The sequence below is a fragment of the Ursus maritimus genome, unplaced genomic scaffold (genome assembly GCF_017311325.1).
Source record: "Ursus maritimus isolate PB19 unplaced genomic scaffold, ASM1731132v1 scaffold_9, whole genome shotgun sequence".
Lineage (NCBI taxonomy): Eukaryota > Metazoa > Chordata > Mammalia > Carnivora > Ursidae > Ursus > Ursus maritimus.
Window position 1 is genome coordinate 45,259,523 of NW_024427107.1, and position 26,967 is coordinate 45,286,489.

Genomic DNA, 26,967 nt, shown 5'->3' on the forward strand with positions numbered 1-26,967 from the left:
GGACTCTGAGCCCCAGAGAGATTATGAAGCTAGCATGGTGTATTATATGACAAGACAAACAATTTGGAATCAGGCAGAACTAGGTTCAAATTCCAGCTGTGTGACCTCTGTCTTTTTTTAAACCCTTCTTGTCTCAACTACTGCATCTGTAAAATGAAGATAACACCAACCTCAAGAAATATTCATTCTAAGGATGAAATGAGCTAATGTAAGTAAACACAGCACCTGGTCCATAACAGATTTTCAACAGATGTTAGTTCTTTTCTTCTTTTTCCCTTATCTGACAATACACAATCATTGGTAGCAGAACCTCACCACTGTTTTCATAGAAAAACTTGCACTGCTTCAGCATAAATTTAAAGTCAGCCTCTTGTTTCCTCACTCCCCTAATAAGATTACCTTATCCTCCATGCCTTGTTGAACTTGTCACTGCAGCTGATCAACAAGAAAGCAGAATCGATAAACTCTGAGATTGGACCATTGGTTGATAAACTAATGGGAAGAAATGGCTAGACTTCAAAAACCACAGCAGACTTACCAAATATCAATTTTGAGTCCATTGGAAACTAAGAATTGAATAGTATCCACATGGCCACAGAGATGCAGAGCTGTGTTTCCTTGATAATCTGTGGCCAGGAGATCAGCACCGAATTTATGCAACAGCTGGCAGATGTCTACATTCCCTCTGGCTGCCGCGAGGTGAAGGCCTGTTCTGCCCCTGCTGTCACGAATATTTGGGTCAAAGCCGCTTTCCAAAAGCCGCTTGGAATAGTTAAAGTCTCCATCAATACAGGCTTGCAGCAAGGGCACATTAGTCTGAGACGAGTCATTTACAAAAACATAGGACATTATTCTGATGGAGTGGATGGACTATGCCTGTAATGAAATATGAGGTGAGTGAGATTCGGTGAAGCCAAACTAAATCAAGACAATGAAGTCATTAGACACTATTTCTTATCCTTCTTGGCCTCCTGCCTCTAATAAATTACCTCACCAAACAGAAACAACAACAAAGTTATCAATTATATTTTATTTCTCATTAAAATGTCTTATTTTCTTCATATCCACTTGATCAAAATTTCAATTAAATTACTATAAAGATCTATTTTGTTTTTCATTAAGCAAAAAGATTGAGAGATTTTTTTTAAGGTAAATAAGATATAATCGTTTAGATTTAAGTTTATTGCACTGTCAGAAGACATATATAACATGATCCCTAAACTTCAAACGCATGCTAATGCTGGTAGAGATTCTTTCTTAAAACAAAGTAACTCTCTTTCACATATTTGCCTTTTATCATATTTGAGATATTCTACATAGTAAACAGAAGTATCTACTCAAAAGTTAACTAAATCAGCAAGAAAACAACAATGAAATGACTTAATTCATATTCGATCAAGACCTGCTGAATGTTTTGTCTATAGCACAAACTTCAATTTCATAGAAACTCCCATTGTCTGAAGGCTGAGAGATGAAGAAAAACAGGTCTGGGAACACAGAGGCAGGACAAAGGCAGCAATCCCAACTGTGTCCACTCCACAAATTTCACCTAAATGAGTACTCCAGCCTCTCCAGTGTGTCCACACCTCTTTCACTGATACTTCCCTGCCCCAGCAGTCTCTTGGTGTGTGTGTGTGTGTGTGTGTGTGTGTGTGTGTGTGTTTATGTCTCCCTGACCTCCTCTTGGTTCATTTAAGGAAAGTTAAAGTCTGACAAAAGAAACCTTACTAAGAAACTGAATAGAAAACAAACCAAAAGAAGAAATCACAAAAGCAGAGACCAATGTATTTACAGAGATGACTCCCTCACTCTACAGTTACAAAAGCTGAGTCACAGACAGGGTTGTCTTGTAATTTGTCAGACAAAGTCTTTCTTTCTGGAACACTGATGGAACTGGATGTTAGACCCATCTATTCTTGTGGCTAACCTCAATGGGATTCAGGAACACACACTGAGGGCCTGTTCCAAGCCAGGCATCACACCAAGGGTGCCTAATGAGTTTTATTTAATCTTCCTAACAACTCTATGGTAAGGGTTATTATACTGAATTTTAATAAGGAGTCACTGAAAGATTTCAAGCCAAGGAAATGGGATGGTCTTTCAGAAAGATTACTCTGTCAGAGGGAAAGGTTAGATTAGAGGGGGTCAAGGCCGGAGACTGGGAGACCAATCAGCTGGTCACTGTAGAAACCCAGCCAAGAAATGATGACAGCCTGATCTGAGGCAGTGGCACAGAGAAGGGAGCGCACTGGAGAGGGATAGAGAAGATAGAATTAGTACAACTTAATGACGTGCTGCATATAACAGGTGAGAAGGAGTTGTTAAGGATAATTTTAAATATGGGAAAAATCTGCTAAGGATTAAGAATTAGATCAAGATAAAATAACTTCAGATTATGATACTATATAATGCTTTTTAAAGAAATTAACCCATTGAGAAGAAATTACTCATTAAAATAATCAAGAATTCTCTTTTCAGGGTAACCTCCCTATTTTCCCCTACAGTATTCACTGGATTAGATCATAAAAAAGGACAAAACTATCAAAAGCATTTGAAAAAATAAAATACCACATATCAAGAGCTTTTCAAGCGATAATGTGTTTTGGTTAAATTCTGTAAGAATAGATAATGAAAAACAAGTTACTTGGTATTTTTGGTTCTAACACAGTAAGAATTCTTGTGGTTTGAAGACTTGGGATTCTTTTGAATGTTGGCTCAGTGGGGAAAAAAAAAAGCCTTCCTTGTTTATTTTTTAAGTGAGAATAAGTGTGGTGTACTTTGTGATTTTTCTTTCTGTCCTTGAGAAACTAACTTTACCCCCAAATTTAATAAGGCCAATGATAACATTTTTCATCTTGATCACAGGACTGAATCTGCCATAAAGCAAGGCATCGAAGCTTTCACACACTGTGAGGAAGTTGACAGCAGAAAAATACTCACGTAAGCCTGAAGATTAGATCTTTCTTTCAGTGGTCACCCAGCAATTTCTCTGAATTCTTAAGAAGGTTCAACAGAATATCCAGAAATGTGACAGCAAGGATCTACAGTAAATAGAAACTTTGGTTATAACAAGGGTGTGACATGAAGTCTAGCTGTTCTATTAAACACAGAGGAGCTGGTGGGGTCTGTGAATATTCTCTGGAAAATCTATGGGTAAGGCATTAATTTGCAAGGCCAGTAGTAACTGACAAGTAATAAAGTAGTGAAAAGGGAGAACAGAAGGCCTCCTAAGGAGTGGTTCTGTTGCCCACAAACAAGAAAGCATGGTCAAAAAGATAAAAAGAATCAAATTATGTGCCATCAGTAGAGGACAAACTGGACTCTGACTATTCATTCTAAGTTACTGGAATTCAGAATGCCTATTTTTCACATTATAAATGGTGGCTAGAACTCAGAGTAGCCCACAAAAGCACTTTTAGAAATAAAATGCTATTTGCATGGGGAGGGGAGTAAAAACAACCAATATTTACATTTAAACCAAACCGGATACATTTAAGGAAAAATATTTCTAATCCATTCTCAATTCTGGTACTTAAATCTCCCCCATGAGATTGATCCCCCGCCCCTTTTGCTTTTCAATGTGAAAGAAAAATTGGCCCAAATCTATCTGCACTTTTCCACAAGCCAGACCCTGCTCCTCCTGAAAGGTGCTGCTGCCCCACCTTCATGCTCTTGCTGGGACCCCCTCAGGTTTCCCCTCTGCACTCAGAGACATCTCAAGGACCTTGTCTGCCCCACTGTACCCTTCTTGTAAGGGATCGTGGAAGTAGGGTCATGCACAGACAGTAGGCACCACAAAAAATCAGTATTAATTCCTGAAACTAACATTTACTATGTGCTCAAAATATGGCAGATACTATGCTAAGTGGTAGGATATAAAGACTAAATCCCGAATTTGTAGCTCAGGCTGAGATTCAGATTAAGCTTTTACTGGTCATTCATGCTCAATATTATCAAATCCCTTTAAATAAACTTGTATGAGAAACAATGGTATTTTATGAAGCTCCATTTAAATACATAAGTCATGCTGTATCGTAAGGGTTATCAGGGCTAGACCAGAAGATGAGGGCTGACAAATTACATGTACCAATTTAGACAAACTTCAAATTACTGAACCACTTAATTTCCTTGCACAAATATTCTGAGTTCACCCAAAGTATTGTACCTTTACTTTTTTATCCTGACCATTGGGGGCTGAATCTTCATGACTAAAGCCTACCTCTAATATATGATTTTCAATGTTGAAATGGTGCAGGTGTTATTCTGAAGACAGCAGGGTTCACATTATGAAAAGGACAAATTCTGCTTTTCATTTGGAGACAGAATTATAGATTATATAGTTACCCCTTCAAATGACCTGTTAAAAATTCACAAGAAAGTTCCTAAACTTGGTGACCAGAAGGGGAGTGGGTGGGGGGGGGGATGGATTATACAGGTGATCAGGATTAAGGAGTGTACTTGTTGTGATGAGCATTGGGTGTTGTATAGAAGTGTTGAATCACTACATTGTACACCTGAAATTAATACTACACTGTATGTTACCTAACTGGAATTTAAATAAAAACTTAAAAAGTTTCTTTAAGTTCACAAGATAATGCTTCTGACATTTTCTTCTGATGACAAGCTCCATAAGAAAGTACATTTGATCAAACTATAGATTAATGTGATTTCAAACTTAATATTACACAAATGCATTAGACCTAATTGTACTTAAAACCCGCTAAGAAAATGTCTAAGACCCCATTTAGAACTTACTCACTAGCAATCTATTAATAGCTTCTCAAGAAGTTATGAAAGTGAGTAAAACTCAGAACACATATTAACTATGGTTCAAGGAGTGAAAAGGACTAAAGATTTAATTAAACTTTTTGAGATAATTGTAGATTCACACGAAGTTCAAAGAAATAGTACAAAGGAATCCTGTGTACTTTTACCCAGTTTCCCCTGATGTTAATATCTCACAAAACTATAATATCACAACTAGGATACTGACACTGATAATCAAAATCTAGAACATTTCCATCACCAAACTCTCTCATATTGCCCTTTTACAGCCACACCTACTTCCCTCCCACCCTCACCCCACCTTATCCCCTGGAAACCACTATCCTGTCTTCCATTTCTAGAATTCTGTCATTTCAAGAATGTTATATAAATGGAACCATACAGTATGTAACCTTTTGGGGTTGGTTTGTTTTTTTTTTTTTTTTTACTCAACATAATTCTCTGAAGATTCATTCAGGTTGTGTGTATCAATAGTATCATTCTTCTCTATTGCATAGTGTTCCGTGGTATGGATGTACCACAGCTTATTTAGCCTTTGACCTTTTGAAGGACATCTGGTTGTCTCCAGTTTGGGTGTGTTATTTTAAAGCTTCTAAAACATTCGGGTACATGTTTTTATGTGAATGAACATCTTTGTTTCTCTAAAACAAATGGCCAGGGGTGCAACTGCTGGTCTGGAGGCTTAAAGATTTGGACTAAAAGACAGTTGATGGGACGCCTGGGTGGCTCAGTAGGTTACATCATCAGCTCTGGTCCTGATCCCAGGGTGCTGGGATTGAGCCCTGCATGGCTCCCTGCTCAGCAGGGAGTCTGCTTCTCCCTCTGCCCTTCCCTCTCCTTGTGCGCTCCCATGCTCTCTCTCTAAAATAAATAAATAAAATCTTAAAAAAAAAAAACAGTCAAGTCTGAAGGTGCCTACTGTTCCCATGCAAAAAAAGAAAAAAAGAATGTAAGGTCTTCTTTGGGATCATCTGTTTGGATGGCTCAGGCAACCAGGACAGTGAGAGGTTATTTACAGAAGAGTTTGTTGGATTAAGCATTAATAAGGGCCCTAGTATTTACCAAAGATAGTGTGTAGTAAGAACCATTCCACAAGTAAGAGTTAGAAACATGAATGTGCGAGTGTGAACCCTGAACTAGTATCTTTCAAGATTCACAGAGGGCTGAGTCTGTTCCCCTGTAAATGAATATAAAAGCTAGACATAGTGAAGACTGCTTTTCAAGGTAGGAAGAGGAGGGAGAGAGGTAAGATATGGTCTGACTTTCCTGAGGGACTACTTTCAGGAGTATCCAATACTCTAGAGAGGCAGTTTTTCTAGTGTCAGAAGATGTTAAAAGAGCTTGGCTACCTCACCCAGAATGTATCTGGAGCTAGACTCCTAGGATTTGAACCCCAGTTCAGATACTTACTAGTTGTGTGACTTAAGTACTCAAAAATCAATAGTTTCTAGCTTCGTGAGGAAGGGCACAGCTCTGGGGCGACAGTTCTCTACTGCACCGAAGACAGCCTGCACGGAACATTGAGCATTGATCCCCTGGTAGCAGCATCTAGCAATGGGGTGACCTCTAGTGGGGAGTAAAGACATCCAAGAAAGGAAAAGAGAACTGGTTCCTGGAAGAGGAAAACCCACAAGAACAGTCAAGCCCTAGAAAATCCTCCCCTTGTTCACCATAGCCTGGTTCCTAAGGGACAGTGTCCATGAGGGACAGTGACTAGTTCAGAGGCCAATTCCCTGGGATTGTTAAAAGGAGGACTCGGGGGGTCACATCTTGGAGGCCTGGCACTGCCTAAGAGACTTCATAAGGATGGAGCCACTCATCCTTTAGGATGAAGCAGTCACCTAGATACCAGTAACAAGAGCTCCTAATACCACACAGCGCTTGTCTCAATACAACTGACAAAACAACAAGGAGGTTTTAGTGGAAGCATGTGAGTTACTGACTTGATTGGAAGTTCTAGTTAATATTCCTTTTCTTTTCTATTTTTCTTTTATGTTAATATTGGGTCACATCTACATAACTTCAAGATAATATTCTTGATGGTTAAGAACTAATGGAGAAAACCTGTCGTATTTTAATATATACTCATTAAACCTAACTTTAAATTGGTCTTCTATATCCAATATCACCAACCATACATAATGTATTGATTTATTTTTCATTTTGAAAGGCCACTGGGAAAGGCAAAACTAAGTGCTACATTCTTGGTTCAAATGGACTGACGTTATGCCTACATAGCAACTTTGATCAGAGATCAAAGCACCAGACACTTCAGCAAAATGCAAGGGAAAAATGGCATACCTGGAGAGACACATTATCAAATCGGACTGCCTACATTTTCTAATATCATAGAAAAGTACTAAAACTGAGAGTGATATACAGTAAATGGAAACCCAAATCTGGACTCTCTATACCTCATGTGGTTATTCTTAGCCTTTTAAAAGGATACAGCTGTTTTTAAAATATAAAAATAACCTTAAAGAACCATAAAATAAGAACTTCCAATGAAGTCATTAAATCCTAACTGCTAGCACTTTAGAATTACTGTTCTTAAAATCCAAGTGCTGTACAGATCCACAGACATTAGGCAAAAGGAAAAAAAGCCACATCTAAAAGAAATCTAGCTCTGCACGAGTAAACATTTTAACAATTTAATTCCTTCTCAAAATGTTAATAATATATTTTTTCAGCCTGCTTATCTTCAATAGCCATATTTCTCTAATAGAGTGATTTCCAAGGCTCAGAGAGGTTAATGAGTCTAAGGTTAATGAGTCTAAGGCCACATTGCTGTTAAGTGGCAGAATGGGCTTCAAATTTAGTCTACAATATTTCTAATATGCCATGCCACCTCTATACAGTTATCAAGATAATTAGTAGGAAATGGTTCATACAAAGCTCAGGTGCTTGTTCACAATTGTTTGCAAAAATTCCTGCCAGACCTTGTGCCTAAAATGCAAGAAATGGGTTTGAGATGTGTATCCTTGCAGATTACATAGTGCCTGGCACATTTTTTAAAAATCTAGAGATAGGAGAATCCAATAATTCTTTGTGGATTACACACTCAATTAAGTTCATCTTAACAAGATTATATTTTATTTCTTTAAAGATTTTATTTATTTATTTGAGAAAGAGAGAAGAGCACGAGCAGGCTGAGGGGTAAAGGGAGAAGCAGACTCCCCACTGAGCAGGGAGCCCAATGCGGGGCTCGATCCTGAGACTCCAGGATCATGACCTGTGCCGAAGGCAGACGCTTAACTGACTGAGCCACCCAGGCACCCCCATCTTAACAAAATTTTAAGGTAACATTTTTATGACTAATTCTATAATTTATTAGAAATTTATTACAAAAATAAATATGAGCAAAGAAAAGAAGTTACCCATAATCCTACCAACTAGAAGTAACTATTCTTACTATTTTGGTGCTAGTCCTATAGCCTTTTTTCTCTGTATGAATATATATTTAATTCATACTATACACAAATGTTAAACTTTTTACTTACCATATCATGAATATCCTTCCATGTTACCAGTCTTCCAAAAACAATTTTTAATGGTTGCATTCTGTAATATTCTATAATTTTCCATAATTTTCTTATTAAATTCTTTACCACATTAAAGAAATTTGCTTTGCATTTTTCCTCTTACCCGAATTTAAATTCATTGACATTTTAAGCCAATCAAAACATAGTCTAAGAGGGGCACCTGAGCGGCTCAGTTAGTTAAGGGACCACCTCCTGGTTTCAGCTCAGGTCATGATCTCAGGGTCCTGGGATCAAGCACTGGGAGTCTGCTTGCCCCTCCCCCGCCCCTCCCCCTGCTCTCTTTCTAAAATAAGTAAATCTTAAAAAAACAAAAACATAGTCTAAGAGACTTTTAAAATAGTATTTTTGGTTTCAAAATCTGACTACCATAATGGATTCTCAGGCGATGTATCTAAAAGATGTGACACGGATGCATCCAGCTATAATGTGGAATTAGACTTCTTTTTTTCTTCTTTTTTCAAAGATTTATTTATTTGAGAGAGAGAGAACGTGGGGGTGGGGGACGGACAGAGAGAGTGTGAGAGGAATCTCAAGCAGACTTGATCCCACAACCCTGAGATTGTGACCTGAGCTGAAACAAAGAGTCCGACGGGTGCTCAACCAACTGAGCCCCCAGGTCCCCCGAGGCTTATTTCTTTACGGACAATAGTTTTACTTTGACAGCAATCCTGATGCAATGCTTGCTTTGCTCATGATAAAACGTCAAAGATTCTGGTGTATGGTTCATCTTAAACTACAGTTCACTTTAATTTGAATCCCTTTTAGAATCCCTATTTATTGATTTTTTGAAAGACTGTCTTAGAAGGGTCTGGGAAATAAATTCTCAAAGATTGTCCGGCTAGAATCTCAATTCTTAACCTTTGAGGTATCTGTCCAAAATAGAGGCAAAATAGTGGATCTTTGTTTTGAGTTCTTAAAAAAGGAAAAAGGTAGCCCCCTTTTTGAAAGCATGGAAGTAACTTAAAAAAAAAATTGAGAATATTATCCTTTCAGGATATTCCAGCACCATGAAGAACACGTGAAGGAGGATGTTTATAAGTAGAACCTTCTGGATTTTACTTCCAAGTCTCAAAAATAATTAACAGAAGTTCAAAAAGAAAAATTTTTAGACAGATCTGGATCTACTACAGATACATTTTTACTTTACATTTAATTCTGTTGTATTTCCAAGTCTAACTTGATTTGTTTAAAATTCTTAATTTTGTGACTTCTTCAATGCCAAGCTATCAATTACTTTATAATTAAAACTTTATTAAAGCAATAAAGGTGAGGTTATTTTGAAATGTGTGAATTACAGAATGCTACAAAGTCCAGTTCATTACGTTTAAGTTCATATAATAATTAAAAGTAGGCTAATCAGGTATTACTTAGTAAACATTCTTAGGAAAGAAAGCTTAATGAAAAAAGGAACAAGGATTTATTTATATGTCTGCTATTACTATGCAACAACTGCTTAGCAACATGAGATACATAACATTTAACATTCATTAAGTTATTATATTCCAGGCACTATTTAAGTGTTTTTCCTGGAACGACTTATTTAATCCCCATATAAGCCTTATATATAAGGTAAATATTATCCTCATTTTATGGGCAAAAAACTAATGGCACTAAGTTTGCTTTCATAAGATTCTTCTTCATATAATGAATTAGTTTAGGAAACTTTTCATCCAAGATTACATAAAGGGAAACATTAGTCTAGCCCACACACTCTGAATTAACTCCTTATCATTTCATTCAAAGTAAATTTTTCTGCAAAAAAACAATAAATATCTGGAAATGTTTCTTACTTTACAGGAAACATCGGTCACATGTTTACAGGAAATATTCAGTCATATATTCTGAATTAACTCTTTGCAATCTTCTCAAAGTAATCTTTTCTAAGTGTGAGAAAACAACAATAAAATATTTGGAAATATTTGCTACTTTACAGGAAGTGACTAAATTTCTGGAGTCGTTATTCTCATGTATTTCTTACTCATTGGCATAGTGAGAAAACACCTGTCTAAATTTTTCTTTCTCCATCAGAAAATCAAAAAAACAAAACAAAAAAAAAATCAAAAAATTTCTGATATATATTTCCTCCAACATCTGTCTTACTTATATTTTTGCATTATTAAAATTTAGTTCAGGGGCGCGTGGGTAGCGCAGTCGTTAAGCGTCTGCCATCAGCTCAGGGCGTGATCCCCGCGTAGTGGGATCGAGTCCCACATCGGGCTCCTCCGCTGGGAGCCTGCTTCTTCCTCTCCCACTCCCCCTGCTGTGTTCCTTCTCTCTCTGGCTGTCTCTGTCACATAAATAAATAAAATCTTTAAAAAAAAAAATAAATAAAATAAAACAAAATAAAATTTAGTTCAACTTTTGTAAAAATATTGGCTTAAAATAAAAATTATTTGTTCACATATGGAGTACTGGTACCATGGATATTTTATTTATTCTAATACCTTTCGGCATCTTCCAAAATCTTCACTGTGTAATTTTAGCATGTTTAAAATTCTTAGCAAGGGGCTTTCCTCCATAGGAAGTCTTCAGTTTATAATTCGTAATTATATAATAAAGATATTAAATAAGCACTGGAAGGTCAATCTGAAGTCTTCCATGCGTATGTATTGCTTTTGCAATCAAGTGCTTTTAAAAAATCAGTTTTCTGCACTAGTAGCATTTTATTTATGACCCAATGGTGCCACCTTGTGGCCTATCTGGGCTTCAAGTGCAACTTTAGCATCTAGGACAAGGATAAAGCAAGAGGAGGGAGCGAGCACCTTCCAAGTTTTTGTTTCATTTCTTTTTTTTTTGTTTTTCGTTTTTAAAGTTTAGTAACTTACTTATTTTAGTAATCTCTACACCCAATGTGGGGCTTGAACTCACAATCCTGATATCAAGAGACCAATGCTCTACTGAATGAACTAGCCAGCGCTCCTCTCTGCTTTATTTTAGTTACTTACCATTATCATTCTCAATAATTCTTAATTAGTGAAAATTCAGAGTTGAGATGAAGCTCAATTTTTCTTAAAAAAAAAATGTACCTAACATATTGTTGTATGTTGATTATACCTCAATTAAAAAAAGATTTACAAAGCAAATTAATAGCATAAATATGATCCCAGGACTATTCGGAGATCTAAATCTCATTAAATACACCTTAGCAGACTTCATTTATACAAAATTAAAGTCCTAAAAAAAAATGACATTCCTGGGGCACCTGGGTGGATCAGTCAGTTAAGCATCCAACTCTTGATTTCGGCTCAGGTCATGATTTCAGGGTTGTGAAATTGAGATTCTCCCTCTCCCTCTGCCCCTCCCCCCTAAAAAATGACATTCCTACTTATTCATTTATTTGGTGTTGTTTAAAAATACAGGAACTACAACTTTTGTAAATTACTCATTTTCTAAATAGTTCACAAAATGTAAACCAGATTCACCTCAAATAGTCTGAAGGCACAAGACTCTGTTCTTAGGAGAAACTTGAATACTTCCATGAAGTTTTTACGACCAGGAAGGCCATTCAGGATTATCCAACCCAATCTCCTTATTTTACATAGAAGGATACTGAGAATCAGAAAGGCTATAACTTAACCTGCTACTTTACAAGCAAGCTACCCCTTATCCTCAAGATTCTAACTCCATTCATGATTCACGGTGGAAATATAAGGTACATCATCCTCAACATAACAGTTTGTCACAATTCTATTGTGATCTGTCCCCATCTAATGCTTTAAATGGTGCACCAGATGGATGCTAGCACGTACGGCATGCTTCACACAAAACACCCATCCTAGTGACTTGGTGGACGAGGGCCCTCCCTAGGCTATACGAGCCCACAGAAGATCTAGTAGACTTCTTTGAGGTGTGCTCTGATTGCATGTGAAGCTATGTGGATCACCGCGGTCTAGAGCTCCATACTGCTTAGTGATGGCCTACATAGACCCTTAAAAGTCAAGAACTCCTGACACATCATTATTAGACCCACATCCTACCTCACTTATTCCAAACTCTAGGGGCCCTGGTAAATAAGGATATACGATGAAAAAACGACTGAAGAGAGGACTAAGGAACCAACTTAACCAAATAGCCTCTAAAAATGGCATGGTTACGTATAGCCACAAAAGGACCACCATTTGGGGTGTGAGACAGGTCCTCTTTTTTCCTTAATTCCCTAAGAATTAAGGATAAAATCTTTGGTAGGAATCAAGTAAAGGATGAAGAGTAGATGTCTGAGACTTTAAGGGAAGCCTTTGTTTCCTTGCCTGCTCCCCCCCCCTTTGGACTAGGGGGCAACCTATTTTGGGGAGGCATCTTCTGATACCCAGAGAAAAGAAAATAGGGAGTGACATACAAATGACTCTAGGTTCAAGAAAAGAGAAATAGGGATTTCCCCCCCTAAATTTTTTAGTCCATTTTAGGAGGATAAAAATAAGAATTACAGAGAGAAGTTGTATTTTTTGGCTGGTGCTTTCCTCATGCTGCCACTTAGGAACCTAAAATGTGGGGCACAAAGTGGGAAATGCTAGTATTCCAAGGCAGAGCTGAATCAGCAGTCCTGATAGCTTCGTCAATAGAACAGTAATTCCAAGTGAAAAGGACAATGAATTACAGCAATCTTCTTTCCGACTGAGACCTGGCCCCCACAAAGCCTCTCCTGTTAAAATGGCAGATCCGTGAGTTTGCTCAGTTTAAGTGTATGTACTCTGAGTTCTAGGGACTCTTTCAGAAATGGGAGTAGGGCTGGCAAATCCCTACATCATTTTCCCAAGGAACTATTTTTAGAGACTGCCCAGAGACCTACCAGGTCATTGTGACCAACAAGAGAAAAAGTGGTTAGTGACTAAGGACTTCAAGTTTTTAGCTACATGGCTCTTCATATAATAATTCCCTTGGTAAGTCCCAAGACATAAATTCTTAAAGTTATAAAAATACCCCTAAGCCCCACAATATATCATCAAAAATACTTAAAAGCAGCACTAAATACTAGCACACCAGAATGCTGAGAACTAGTACTGCAGTTATTATGCTAGGCACTTTACATTTAAAATTTAAATAGCCACAATACTGGATAATGTAACTCTAATATACAATAAATTTCTATCTATATATGTCTGTTTCTGGCTCTCTACTCTGTTCTAATAGTCTATGGGATATATATGTGCCAATATCACACTGTCTTAATTACTTTGGCTTCATCATAGTTCTTGATATCTTCTATGGCACGTCTCCCAACACTGTTCATCAAAATCATTATAACAATTATTTGCAATCTTCTATCCCATCTGAGTGTCAGGATTATTTTGACATGTCCCACGGAAAGCCTATTGGAAATCTGTTTACTATGCCAAGTCATACCCTTGAACATGAACTATCTGGATATTCTCTGCTATCTTTTTAGACATTTTTATAATTTTCCCCATGAAGGTCTTGTACATTTTTATATGTTTTATTTTTTAAAAACTTACTGTTTTTATTTCTGCTGTGATTGAGGTCCTTTTTTTACTACAGTTTTAATTTGTTATTACCAGTACAAAGAATGAAACTGATGCAAATGTGCTGACTCATATCCGCAACCCTGCTGAATTCTTACTAATTCTATTAATACATCTATAGGTTCTCCTGAATTTTCTATGTATTACCGTATCACTTACATTAAGTACACTGTGTTAGTTTAAAAACATGCCTGCAAAATCTTCACTACATCTTTCTTCAAGAGGTTGAGTTAAAATGCCCTCCCCTCGAGTATGGGCTTACTAACGCACTACTAACAAACAGGATACAGTAGAAGTGGTTTGTAAGATAGGTCATAAATTAGACAATGCAGCTTCCTCCTTACTCTCTCACGGATTACTCACTCTGAAACAAGCCAGCTGCCATGTCATGAGGACACCCAAGCAGTACTAGAGAGGTTCCTGTGATGAAGCACTGCCAGCAGACAGCAAGGAACTGAAGCTTTTTGCCAAGTCTTGTGAGTGAGCCACCTTGGGAAAAATCCTCCAGATCCAGCCACGCCTTCAAATGGCTAACCCTGGCTGAAATCTTCACTGAAATACTCTGAGCCTGAACCATTCAGCTGAGCCACTTTCAAATTCCTGACCCACAGACATCATTATTTTAAACTTTTTAGTTTTCAAATTTATTGGCATAAAAGTTATTCATCACATACTTTCATGACTAAAAAACAAATCTCTATTATATCTGCATTGTTTCCTTTTTTGTTTCCGATGCTGTTTATTTGTGCTTTTTCTTGTTTTGCTTTTCCTTCCTAGATCATTACTGGTAGAAGTTTGTGTATTTAGTTTTTCAAAGAATCAGTTCTGGGATGCCTGAGTAGCTCAGTCGGTTAAGCGGCCAACTCTATTTCGGCTCAGGTCATGATCTCACAGTCCTGGCGCTGAGCCCCGCATCCCCATCTGGCTCCAAGCTCAGTGGGGAGTCTGCCGCTTCCCCTGCATGTGTGCGCTGGCTCGCTCTCAAATAAATAATCTTTAAAAAAAAAAAGAGAGAGAAAGAACCAGCTCCGCTGTTTTACTGCTTCTGGTTTGTCCTGTTAATTTCTTCTACTTTAAGTTTTATATGTGGTTTCTTTTTTTTTACCTTCTTGATTTGTATCCTTAACTCACTTTTAATCTTATCTTTTAACAAATTTACTTAAATCTATATAATCTTTTTAAAAAAAGAAAGATAAAAATCTATAAATTTACATTGAAGTGTCAACTAGACCCCACTGGTTTTCACATGCAGTATTTCACATTGTTGCTTAAATGTTATATAATTTCTGTGATGGCCTCTTTAAACCTATTAATTATACAGAAATCATTTTAAATACCCAAGCATGGGATTTGAAAACCTTTTTATTAATTTCTAGTTTATTTGCATTGTGGTAAAAGAAAATGGTCTTTGGGGCAAGAATTTATTAAAATTTACAGACTTTCTTTTGGTTAATGTGCCATGTGTATCTGAAAAGAATGTATGAAGCATTAGTTGAAGACAGGATTCAACTCTCTATATACATACATTTGATCAATCTTGTTAATTTTATTGTGGAAGTATTCTTATTTTTCCAATTTTTTTGCCATCTGATATATTGGTTTCTGAAAGTAGTGCTACAGTTTTTCCCCACGACTGTGAATTTATCGATTTTTTCTGTAATCCCACCTAATTTGGGGTTACATTTTGAGACTATGTTTCGGTACATGGATCACTGCTCTATCTTCCCAGAAGACTGTTTATTAGTGTGCTTCTTTATTCCTATTAATGTTTCTTGCCTCAACATTTAACATTAATGATATTAACATTATGTTATTACTATGGTTATATTCTATTCTACAGTTATAACTTTGGGGGGATAGTTTCCTATTTCAACCTTTACGGATAGTTTTGTTTTAGATGTATGTCTGGTAAACAGGAAACTAGATTGCTTTTTAACAGTTCTGAAGGTTTTTTTTCCCACGGTGAGTTCAGTCAACTTATATTTTTTATGATTTCTATGATTTTCTATGATTTTCTATCATTTTTCTATGATTTCTAACCTATTTGGACTGATTTCCACCTATTTTGTGTTTTCTGTTTACCATCTATTTTGTGTTTTCTACTTATTTTTTTCTTCTTTGTGTCTTCTGTTTATCATCTTTTTTTCCTTCTCTATTCCTTTTCTTCGACTAGTTATTCAAAAATTTTGACATGCATGCTAACAATGTTTCTTAAAGTCTAAAATTATCTAGAATTTTATTCTGAACACAATGACCAGAATGCACTATAACCACCACAGACCACTCCATGATTGCTGTCTAATAGTTTTAGCTTTATCTTTATTTTTTTTTTATTTTTTAAAGATTTTATTTGTTTATTTGACAGAGATAGAGACAGCCAGCGAGAGAGGGAACACAAGCAGGGGGAGTGGGAGAGGAAGAGGCAGGCTCATAGCGGAGGAGCCTGATGTGGGGCTCGATCCCATAACGCCGGGATCACGCCCTGAGCCGAAGGCAGATGCTTAACCGCTGTGCCACCCAGGCGCCCCTTTAGCTTTATCTTTAAAAAATACCAAACCCCAAACCCCTAAAACTTAAAAAAAAAAAAAAAAGTTAACTAAATTTATCAACATTTTATCAATCAGTTCACTCTTTTTCAAAAAATCCCATGCCTCCCCTCTGGATTCACTCTTCTGGCTGAAGTTCACTTTCCACTTCTTTTAGTGAGATTCTGTGAGAAGTAGCTTCTTTCAGTCTTCACAAATTTGCAGATGACTTGTTTTGACTTTATTCTTGACTAACAGTTCAGGTGATCGTGAGGTTGTAGTTGCCAGTTACTTTCCCTCAGTCCCCTGAAGCTCTCGCTCTGATCCTTCCAGGCATCTTATTGCCAGGAGATGTCTGCTTCCGTTCAGTTGTTCTTGTGTAGGAATGTCTTTGTCTTCGTTTGGTTTAAAATTTTTCACTTTATCCCTAATGCTCTACAGTTTTATTGGGATCTATTTAGGAGGACTATTTATCCTGGTGGGAATTCAGAACGTATCTGTAATCTAAGTACTCATGCTTTTCTTAAATTCTATCAAATTCTCTTCAACTAGTGCTTTTCAACCATATCTTCCTATTAATGTTGGAAACTCAACAATCAATATATCCTTTAAAAAAAAAAAGTTTTTCTGTGCTACATTCTAGGTCCAGTTCTCAGCTCCATCTTCTAATTCACTTATGCTCAGGCTGATCTGAGTCTAAAAGTTTATTACACTTAAAAAAAACCTCAACTACTGTAATTTTTCATTTCTAAGAGTTCTAATTAATTCTTCATATCCACCTGTTGTTACTTTTTGTTTCATAATTTATGGTTCATTTTTTTTTTAATATTTTATTTATTTATTTGACAGAGAGAGAGACAGCCAGCGAGAGAGGGAACAACAAGCAGGGGTAGTGGGAGAGGAAGAAGCAGGCTCCCAGAGAAGCAGGGAGCCCGATGCAGGGCTCGATCCCAGGACCCTGGGATCACGCCCTGGGCCAAAGGCAGACGCTTAACGACTGAGCCACCCAGGCGCCCCATGGTTCATTTTTAATAAATATGAGTCCTTTTTCTCTTTGAGCATATAGACACTTAAAAATCTTTGCTGGATGGTTTCCTAAAATTTTTTACAGCAGGCCTGAATTTGTGTTCCAATGCTCGTATTATTGGATGAGTTCTTCTTAGCACTTAGCATCTTCTTCATTCCTTTTGGAATTTGTGCTGCAAGCTTATTTTGGGAGAAAGGTTTGTTTGTTTTTGTTCTCCATTCCTTCTCCCCCATGCTTACTCCTTCTGAGAGCTGCCTCCACTTCGCCTCCTGGGAATGCAGTTCAGAACCACGTCTTATAAAAGGTAGGTATGAGCTCCTGTCTCTCAGTGAGAGTGGGGCTATTACAGATTTAGTCGCTGAGCTGAAGTCCAGTTCAGTTCCTGGCTGTGAGACTGCCATGTCCTTCTGCCTTGCTAGGTCCAGCTTCTTTAAGCCATTTGATTCTAGCAGCCGTCAAGAACAGTTTTATTTGGACTCTTTTCCTGCTTGGGGAATTTCTACTCAAAGCCTTGACTTCAAGCCATAACCTTACTCCATTCCTGTCCTGTGTGAAGCACTTTTAATCCTTATCACCCAGCAGGAGCCAAATATCTGCCCTGCCCCCCCACCGCCCACTTCCAGAACAGCTGCAGCTCCACTCATCGCACTGTGCTTCTACTCTATAGAGATGTTTAATTTATGTATTGTTCTGCTACATCTTTCTGGTTCCCTCTTTTCAAGTTTGATTAATTATGGCCATGTACTGAAACATGAACTTAATGTACCATTTTGATCTAAAACCAACTATGTGTGTTTGTTTTATCCTCAGAAGCCTACTCCCACTGTAGTGGACATATTGGCTGCCTACTTAGTATCTATTCCTACGTTTTTCTGCCCCATAGTACCCAACAGTATAACTCTTCACTGCCCACATGCCTTGAAGGGGTTAGTCCTGATTATATTGAGCCATGTAGTAATTACATTCCCCTAGCTATAGTGGTTTATGTAGAGGTAGACATGGGACCAGTCCAATAAGACTCTGCTTGAAATGCTACAGTGACACATTCTCTTTTTTCCCCCCTAAAAATACAGTGTGTAAATAACACCTAAAATTGCTTTATTTTGACATATATTTTATATACATGTGCACACATACACACACATATATGCATGCGTCCACACACATATAGGAAGCACACAGGGTAGAGAGAAAAAGGGAGTCAAGCCTTGATTAAACCTCATTTGAAGCACATATTAGCTCTGGATTTTTTAAATACATGCATCAGTAAAGTCCCTTTTTTATTAAGACAGTTTAAATCAGGTTTTCTGTTACTTAGAGCCAAATATTTAACACAGAACCTAAAGTGGTCATTGCTACTTGATAACTAACCTACTGCTATATGTGCCTGTCACACATGCTGTATGTGCTTTCTAAGAAGGAAAAAATATTGTTTTTGTTACATGTTTCAGAGAAAGACAAAGGTCCAAGGAAGGGTGGGGTGTGATGATATCTAACTCGCTTCAAGAATGAGATGAATTAAAGCCTAAGAAATCCCGCATTTAAATGGAACAAACAGCACAAGGAATTGGATGCTGACTGAGAGCTGAGTAAATTCTAGGAACTGACCACGGAGATAACCCAGAGAACAAGTTGAAAAGATACTCTGATTTTGCTTTTTAAGAAAAAAATCAACATAACAGTCAACAGGCAAAACACAGAAAAAGATGGGGAAGGGGCAGAGAAAGACTTTAATGAAAGAAGCAGTACTATTTGGCAATTGGGATAAAAAGTGACTGACTTAACTTTAGGACTAAAAATGCCACCAAAGTTACAAATGACCAAACTCTTCCAACAATGTCACACTCGGAACATTTTAACATTAAACTTAATTTGGGGCGCCTGGATGCCTCAGTCGGTTAAGTGTCTGACTCTTGATCTCAAGGTTCTGAATTCAGGCCCCACACTGGGCACCATGCTGGGTGTGGAGCCTACTTAAAAAACAAAATGAAACTTAGAGTAAAGGAAAAAAAGACATTGTAATTAGTAAGAGAAAATACATAGGTTATTTGGCTAATTTTAATATATTTAGTTTAAAAAGTAAAATACAGCCAAGTAGTCTCATAAAGACCCAACGTGGAAAAGGTAGCTAAATAAACTGTATTCTTGGAGTTATTTCTGACTGACTTGCTACCATCCCTAAATAACATTGTGCACATATCTTTTAAGTGATTATATTCAGAAATTTATGAAAAGTACTACTTATTAGTACTTAGCAACATATTTATGGATATGTCTCCTCAGGCAGGGGAAACAAAAAAGAAAAATAAGCTATTGGGATTACATCAAAATAAAAAGCTTTTGCACAGGAAACCATCAACAAAACAAAAGGCAACCTACTGAATGGGAGAGGGTATTTGCAAATGATATACCCAATACTGGGTTAATATCCAGAATATATATAGAACTTACAGAACTCAACACCAAAGACAAATAATCCAGTTTAAAAATGGGCAAAGAAGCTGAACAGACATTTTTCCAAAGACTACAGACGGCCAGAGACAGATCATGAAAAGCTGCTCAACAACACTAATCATCAGCGAAATGTAAATCAAAACAATGAGCTATGACCTCACACCAGTCAAAATAGCTAGTCACAAAAAGACAAGCGATAACAAGTGTTGGCAAGGACACAGAGAAAAGGGAACCCTCCGGCACTGCTGGGGGGAATGGGAATTGGTGCAGCCACCATGGAAAACAGTATGGCAGTTCCTCAAAAAATTAAAAGTAGGAATACCATACAATCCAGGGATTTCACTACTAGGTATTTAACCAAAGAAAAGAAAGACACTAATTTGAAAAGATAATATGCACCCCTATGTTTATTAAAGCATTATTTACATTATTTACAACAGCTAAGATATGGAAGCAACACAAGTGTTTATCCATAGATAAATGGATAAACACACACACACACACAGTTCCTTTGTCACTGATTTATTTTTATAAATAAAGTTTTATACACACACACACACACACACACACACACAGAGGAATATTACTTGGCTATTAAAAAGAATGAGATCTTGTCATTTGCAACAACATGGATAGACCTAGAGGGTATTATGCTAAGTGAAATAAATCAGACAAAGAAAGACAAATACCATATGATTTCACTTATATGCGGAATCTAAAACAAACAGAAACAGATTCATAAATACAGAAAACAAACTGTTAGTTGCCTGTGGGGATGGGGAAAGGGGAAATGGGCAAATTAGGTGAAGGAGATTAAGAGGCACAAACTTTCAGGGGAAAAAAAAGTACTACTTATTGGATAGCTTATCGAATACATACAAATACCAGTATTTCTTTGGTATATATGTGTTTATGGTTACATGAAAGAGCTAGAGACAACAAATTGTCCATTTTTTAATCAAATGGGTATATTTCTACTATTTATTTGACATGTTTTAGTCTTAGAATTGTTTTGTTTCTCTAATGATTACTGACGATAAAGATAATAAGTATTTAAGGTTTCTATTTTTTTTTTAAAGATTTTATTTATTTATTCAACAGAGATAGAGACAGCCAGCGAGAGAGGGAACACAAGCAGGGGGACAGGGAGAGGAAGAAGCAGGCTCATAGCGGAGGAGCCTGATGTGGGGCTCGATCCCATAACGCCGGGATCACGCCCTGAGCAGAAGGCAGACGCTTAACCGCTGTGCCACCCAGGCGCCCCAGTATTTAAGGTTTCTAAACACTGTCTTGGAGGAATTGCAAACGATCTTAGTGAACAAAGAGAAGCTTCAGAAAACCTGAACAGCACTAAAACTAGAACAAGTTCCCAATTCTGGGTATGTCACCAAAGGAAATAAAATCACTCTCTCAAAGAGATATCTGCATGTTCATTGTAGCATTATTCACAACAGCCAAAATTTGGAAATAACCTAAGTGTCAGCTGACAGCTAAATAATACAGAAGATGAAGATGTGGTGTGTGTGTGTGTATATGTATGTGTGTGTGTGTGTGTGCGTGTGTGTGTATATATAATGGAATACTATTTAGATATAAAAAAGGAGGAAATCCTGCTATTTACAATACCATAATTAAACATGGAGGACATTATGCTAAGTGAAATAAGCCAGACACAAAAAGACAAATATTGTATGATCTTATTTATATGTGGAATTTTAAAAAGCCTAATTCATAGAACCAGAAAACAGAATGGCGGTTGCCTGGGACTGAAGGGTGGAGGAAGTGAAGTTGGTCAAAATGTACGAACTTTCAGTTAGATGACTAAGCTCTGAAGTTCTAATGAACAGTACAGTGATTATAGTAATACTGTATTGTATACTTGAAATTTGCTGAGTAGATCTTAAGTGTTGCAACACACACACACAAAGGTAACTATGTGAGGTCATGGATGTGCTAATTAACCTGATTGTGGTAAACATTACACAGTGTATAAGAATACTAAATCATCACATTGTACCCCTTAAAAAATCATGTTGTGCAACCTAAATATATACAATTTTATTTGTCACTAATACCTCAATAAAGCTGGAAGAAAAAGGAACAAGCATCCCTTAATCTGGAAATTAGCTGTTCCTTTGTCACTGATTCTATTTTTATACATAAAGTTTAAGTTGATTATTCTCACGTCTACTTCTTGGTTCATAAAAAAGGGACTTTATTACAAAGACATAACTATAAACTTAAGTTTTAATAATAGCAAAAATTATTTTAAATAGGTAAATCCTTTGTCAACACCACAACAGAGTTCTTTATGGAATGCCTGCATATAGTCCAATTCTCTAATTATTTTCCTTGTAAGAAATCTAGAAAAAGTCTTTAGTAGAACGGTACTAAGCAAATTTGGCATGACAATTCAATAGTATAGTGACAATCTCAAAAGTTCTTTCATTTTTAAAGGATGAATAATAAAACAAAGTCAATATGGAGTCAATGAAAAATTCTGCACCAGAAGAGAAGAGGTTCTCTCCGTGAAGAAAAGCATACCACTGAAAATTATTTACAATAAGATTGAAAAAGAAATCCAGAAAAAAATGCGCTTTAGGAATATACAAAAAATTAAGAACTCAGGGTGAGGAAAAAAATAGTATTAGAAGGAGACTGGGATAAAACAAAACTGTAAATTAAGTAAAAACATAAAAGAAATTTAAAATCCAAATTGTAAGCAGTAAGAAACAGAACAAATGACTGCAGAAAATAAAATCTGGGACAGAAAGGCCTGCTTAAGAAGCGATGCAAAAGAAAAGAAAAAAGTTCAGGATGTGTGACACAATTAATACAACTAGAAACCAGAGCCAACCCATGAAAAATCCCCACAGGAAAAAAATGAAAAAACAAAACAAAAAAAGGCACAAACTTAAGAAAACACTTCCCTCAAGTGAAAAAAAAAGATTGAAGGACCTGTCATCTTCCAGATAAAATTAATGGATTAAAAAATTAGTAGCTATAACACTAAACTTTGAAATATTTTAATCACTCTAAATCTTTACAACACAGAGCTGTACCTACTATGGAAACAGTACACAGGATCATGGAAAGAGCTTATATCCACAGCTAAGATGGTGTAAATCGGCCACATGCTGTGTATCTCACTGATTAGTTTGTATTTGTATTTGGGCATTAACCTACTCCGGGTAAACACAAGAACCTAAGCTTATGTCCCTAAATAAAAATTGCACTCTCTTTGTTTTTGCTTTTTGTTTTTACATTTAACCCCCTTTTTAAACCACGCCGTCTTCTATTATTTATTTGCAATGAGGTATTAGTCTTCACACTTTATAAGTAACAGAAGTGTAGTTTTGCACTTATGAATTAATTCTTTTAACAGAAATGATGTATATCAGCACAGTCAGTTCTTACTACTACTGAGATAGCATACTTCAAAATAAATCCTAGTTCTCAATTTCTGGAGTGTATTTTTGTTTCTAAATGCACAGCTTGTAACGCTTGTAAGTTTAATTTTTTAACCTGAGGTAAGAACAAAGTGGCAAAAGAACACACTCCATTCAAGCACTTTCATGAGTCCTGAAATACGTTATATAAAGGACAAGCTTCCTGGTGTATTGGTTTTGAAGGTTAATAATACATTATCAGTACTAGTAGTATAATTATTTACTTCACCAGTCATTGATAAAATAATCCAAGTCTAGTTGCTAAGCAGGTGAAGCTGGAAATAAAATTAGTCACTATGAAAATGACTACAGTGCTTTTAAATAATTCATATATGAAAAATTTACAGCTAACTTTTTCTGAAGAGTTGTCTATACTTGTAGATTCCAATTCCTCTCCTACTCGCTCTGTAAAACCAGGTTTTAGCCCAGGTTTTCTCACCCAATATTCTCCTGAAAGTGCTCTTGCATGGTTACCGAGGACCTTCACATTGCTAAATCCAATGGCCATTTCACAGTCCTCATCTTACATGACTTGTCAACTGAGCAGGAGCAGACACAGATGATCACTTTCTCCTTCCTGAAACACTCTCTTCACTTGGCTTCCAGCACTCCACATTACTACCTTCAAAGGCTTTTTTTCCTCCTCAGACTTTGAGGTTCTTAATCTCTCCAACCATTGAACATGGAAAGCCTAGAATTCAATCCTTGATCCTTTAGACCAGATCTCATAAAATCTCATGGTTTTAAATACTATCTACTTGTTAATAATTCCCAAATTTCTATTTGAAGTTGGAATCTTTCCCATCAATTCCAGTCTCATATAACCCCACGTGAACAGGCATCTCAAACCTGACACACCTAGAACTAACTCATAATACCCACTCCACCCACCTCCCCTTATCTCTCCATCCTTAAATCTTCCCCATCTCAGTAAATAACAAATCCATCCTTCCAACAGCAGACAAAAGGCCTTGGAGTCATGCTTCATGCTTTTACCCCTACACTCCACATCCAATCCATCAGTAAATCCTGGCAGCTACAAGCTGGTCTAAGCCTCCATCACCTTTTACTTGGGATTCCTGAACCAACCTCCTAACCAGTCTCCCCTCTTCCATCCTTGCCCCCACAGTTGATTCTGAACGCAGCAGCCAGAGCGACTCCTTAAAAATGTTAAGTCAGATCCCCCAACTCCTCTGCTCAAAACCTTCCACCCACCCAGAGAAAAAGCCAAGGTCTTTACCAGGACCAGTCAGCTCTCAGACTCCCACTCTGCCCTCCCTTACTCTGCTCAAACCTGCTGGCCTCCTTGCTGGTCCTCCAGTAAGACTGGCAGTCTCTGGGCTTCTGCACCTGCCTGGTATACTCTTCCCCTAGATAGCTCCATGACTGTCCTTCACTCCCTCCAGCTTTGTTCAAGAATCTTCTTCATGACACTGTTCCTTATTTTAAAACCACATCCCCCTTAGCTGCTTTATTTTTCTTCTTAGCAACAGTTACCATCTGACTGGATATATTTTAATTTTTTCAAATTATTTTGTTTATTGTACCCACTCTCACATTCTTCCAGTGGAAAGTTTGCTCCATGAAGACAAAGATTTTTTTCCCCCACCCTTCCATCCCCAGTGTGTAGAACAGTGCCTGGCCATGGCAGGCAATATACATTTGCTACAAGAATGTTGAATATGCTAACTCTTATACCCTGATAAGGCTAAGAAATTTGGGAGACTCTAGTATCCAACCTCTTTCTCCTGGGAAATAGGACTTCCCTTATGATGTTCATAGGAACCATGGAAATTCTTTATGCTTCACAGTAACTCAATTTGCTCTAAACAACAGGCCAAAAATCTCTTCATTCCTTTTTACTTCAGTCTCTCTCCAGGGCCTTTCCTACATCCAGTAAGATACTAATTTACTGTCATTGAAAAATCTTTCATTTCCCTTTAGCACTACTGTCTTAATATTGTAAAGGCAAAGTGAACTCAATAACAATGGTATCAAAACACAAATAATGAAGAATAGTGATGAAGCATACAAACAACCAGATAAACCCAACTCTATTTCAAATCAAACTGCATTGGTAGTGGTGAGGGCCTTAGTCCAAGCTTACTTTATAATCCACTATAATCTGTAATGAGCAAACATTTTTCTCATTAAACTCCTTAAAAACGAAAAAGGAGTTGGTATAGGGCTCTTGCATATAGCCATGAAAATTAAGCCTGAGAGAAATCAGTTCAGGCTACAAATCAAATTAAACAAACAAAAATCTCTAGAACACGTATGGACAGGTAAAAGAACCAAGAACACTGAAGTAAGGCAGATGCTGCTCAAATCCCAGCTCACCCTCCGCTAGCTGTCTGACCTTCGACAAGTTAAAACTCAGACTCTCCGTGCTCAGTTTCCTTGTCTGTAAAATGGCAATGGTACCTCACAGGGTTGCTGTAAGAATTAAATAGAGGTATTAGGTATTTCAAACACTCAGCACCATGTCTGACACAGAGTAAGCACTGAAAATAGTTATTACTATAATTCCTATACCACTAATATTACAGCTGTTTAAACTAGGAGCTTCTTGGTACCACTGCTATTTTTTTTAAGAGTGAGAGGTGTCATTATTCAATGGTATAGTACCCCCCCCCAGTTGTGTTCAGTAGCCAATTTTAAAGAATAAATGTATCTTTTCCTCGAGGCAGGGCTCTGTATTGGAAAACCTAACCACCCGTTTCCTAGCATTGCACATTAAGAGGCAAATGGCTATTTAAACACGGGGCTATGTGCCATTCTGGACTGTTCAGTCGCACCGCAACAGCTGTTTACACCTAGACTGCGGGTTCCTTACGATCCGCCACGTACAGCGGTGTTCCTGCCGCGAAAGCACACACTCGGTCCGGGCGCTACAACCAAATGCCAGCGGAGGGCTGCGGCTCAGACCTCCCGATTAACCGCGAGCGCGCCCCGCCCCGTTCCGCCCTGGGCCCGCCCGCGGCGGCCCGCAAACCCGGGCTGGCCCACTCCTGCGGACGACCACGGCCTTTACCCGCAAAAACAAACAAGAACCCTCGCAGGTCTTTTCCTAGCCCTGACGAACGGCACAGCCCTAGGGGGAAGCCACTCCGCACGCGCGACGCCCGATCGGGCTCCCTCCGGCCGCCGAGTAGGTGCGGGGGCTCCGGGCGGCCTCTCCCCCCGACCCCTGGCCCCTCGGCCAGGCTCCGGCCCGGGCCTCTCCGGTGCGTCAGGGCCGTTAGGGGAGGTGTCAGCGGTTCAGTCCTGGGGCCACCCACGGGCCCCGGCCCAGGTACCTTCGATACGGCCGAGCAGAGAAGGCAGCGGCGACGGCAGCAGGCTGAGAGAAGGAGAAGGGCGGGCCATAGAGACAGGCGGCTCTCCCCCTGGGCTAGAGCGGCCTCACGCCGCGTTGGACAGCACTCCCCCTGGAGGCGGGAGGCCCGCGCGGCTGCTCGGCTTGCCCAGAGCTGGAAGCAGAATGAACCTGCTCTGAATTTGGGAAAGGACCGAACCTGCGCGTGGGGAGAAGAGAATGACAGCCTAGGAAGAGGTTTTTCCGACTTGAGTCCAGGAGCATTTTGCACTATTCACATCCTTTTCTAAATATACATCCCACCCCCTCAGCTAAATGAAGGCTTCAAAGCAAGAACCATTTTATTAAAAGCTGTAGGCATCAATTAATAGTCACTGGCCTCGAGGTAA

At 38.0% G+C, this 26,967-nt stretch overlaps 1 protein-coding gene across 1 annotated transcript in view; it reads right to left on the reverse strand.

Moving 5' to 3' along the window:
- Positions 1–26,666, reverse strand: part of ANKRD46 (ankyrin repeat domain 46) — a 33,831-nt gene extending 7,165 nt beyond the window's left edge. The window contains exons 1-3 of the mRNA XM_008689208.2: positions 26,559–26,666; positions 2,941–3,041; positions 539–876 (exon numbers count right to left, since the gene is read on the reverse strand). Coding sequence (XP_008687430.1) covers positions 539–849 — 311 coding nt within the window. The 5' untranslated portion in view covers positions 850–876; positions 2,941–3,041; positions 26,559–26,666. The remainder of the gene's footprint in view (positions 1–538; positions 877–2,940; positions 3,042–26,558) is intronic.
- Positions 26,667–26,967: the final 301 nt, after the last annotated feature.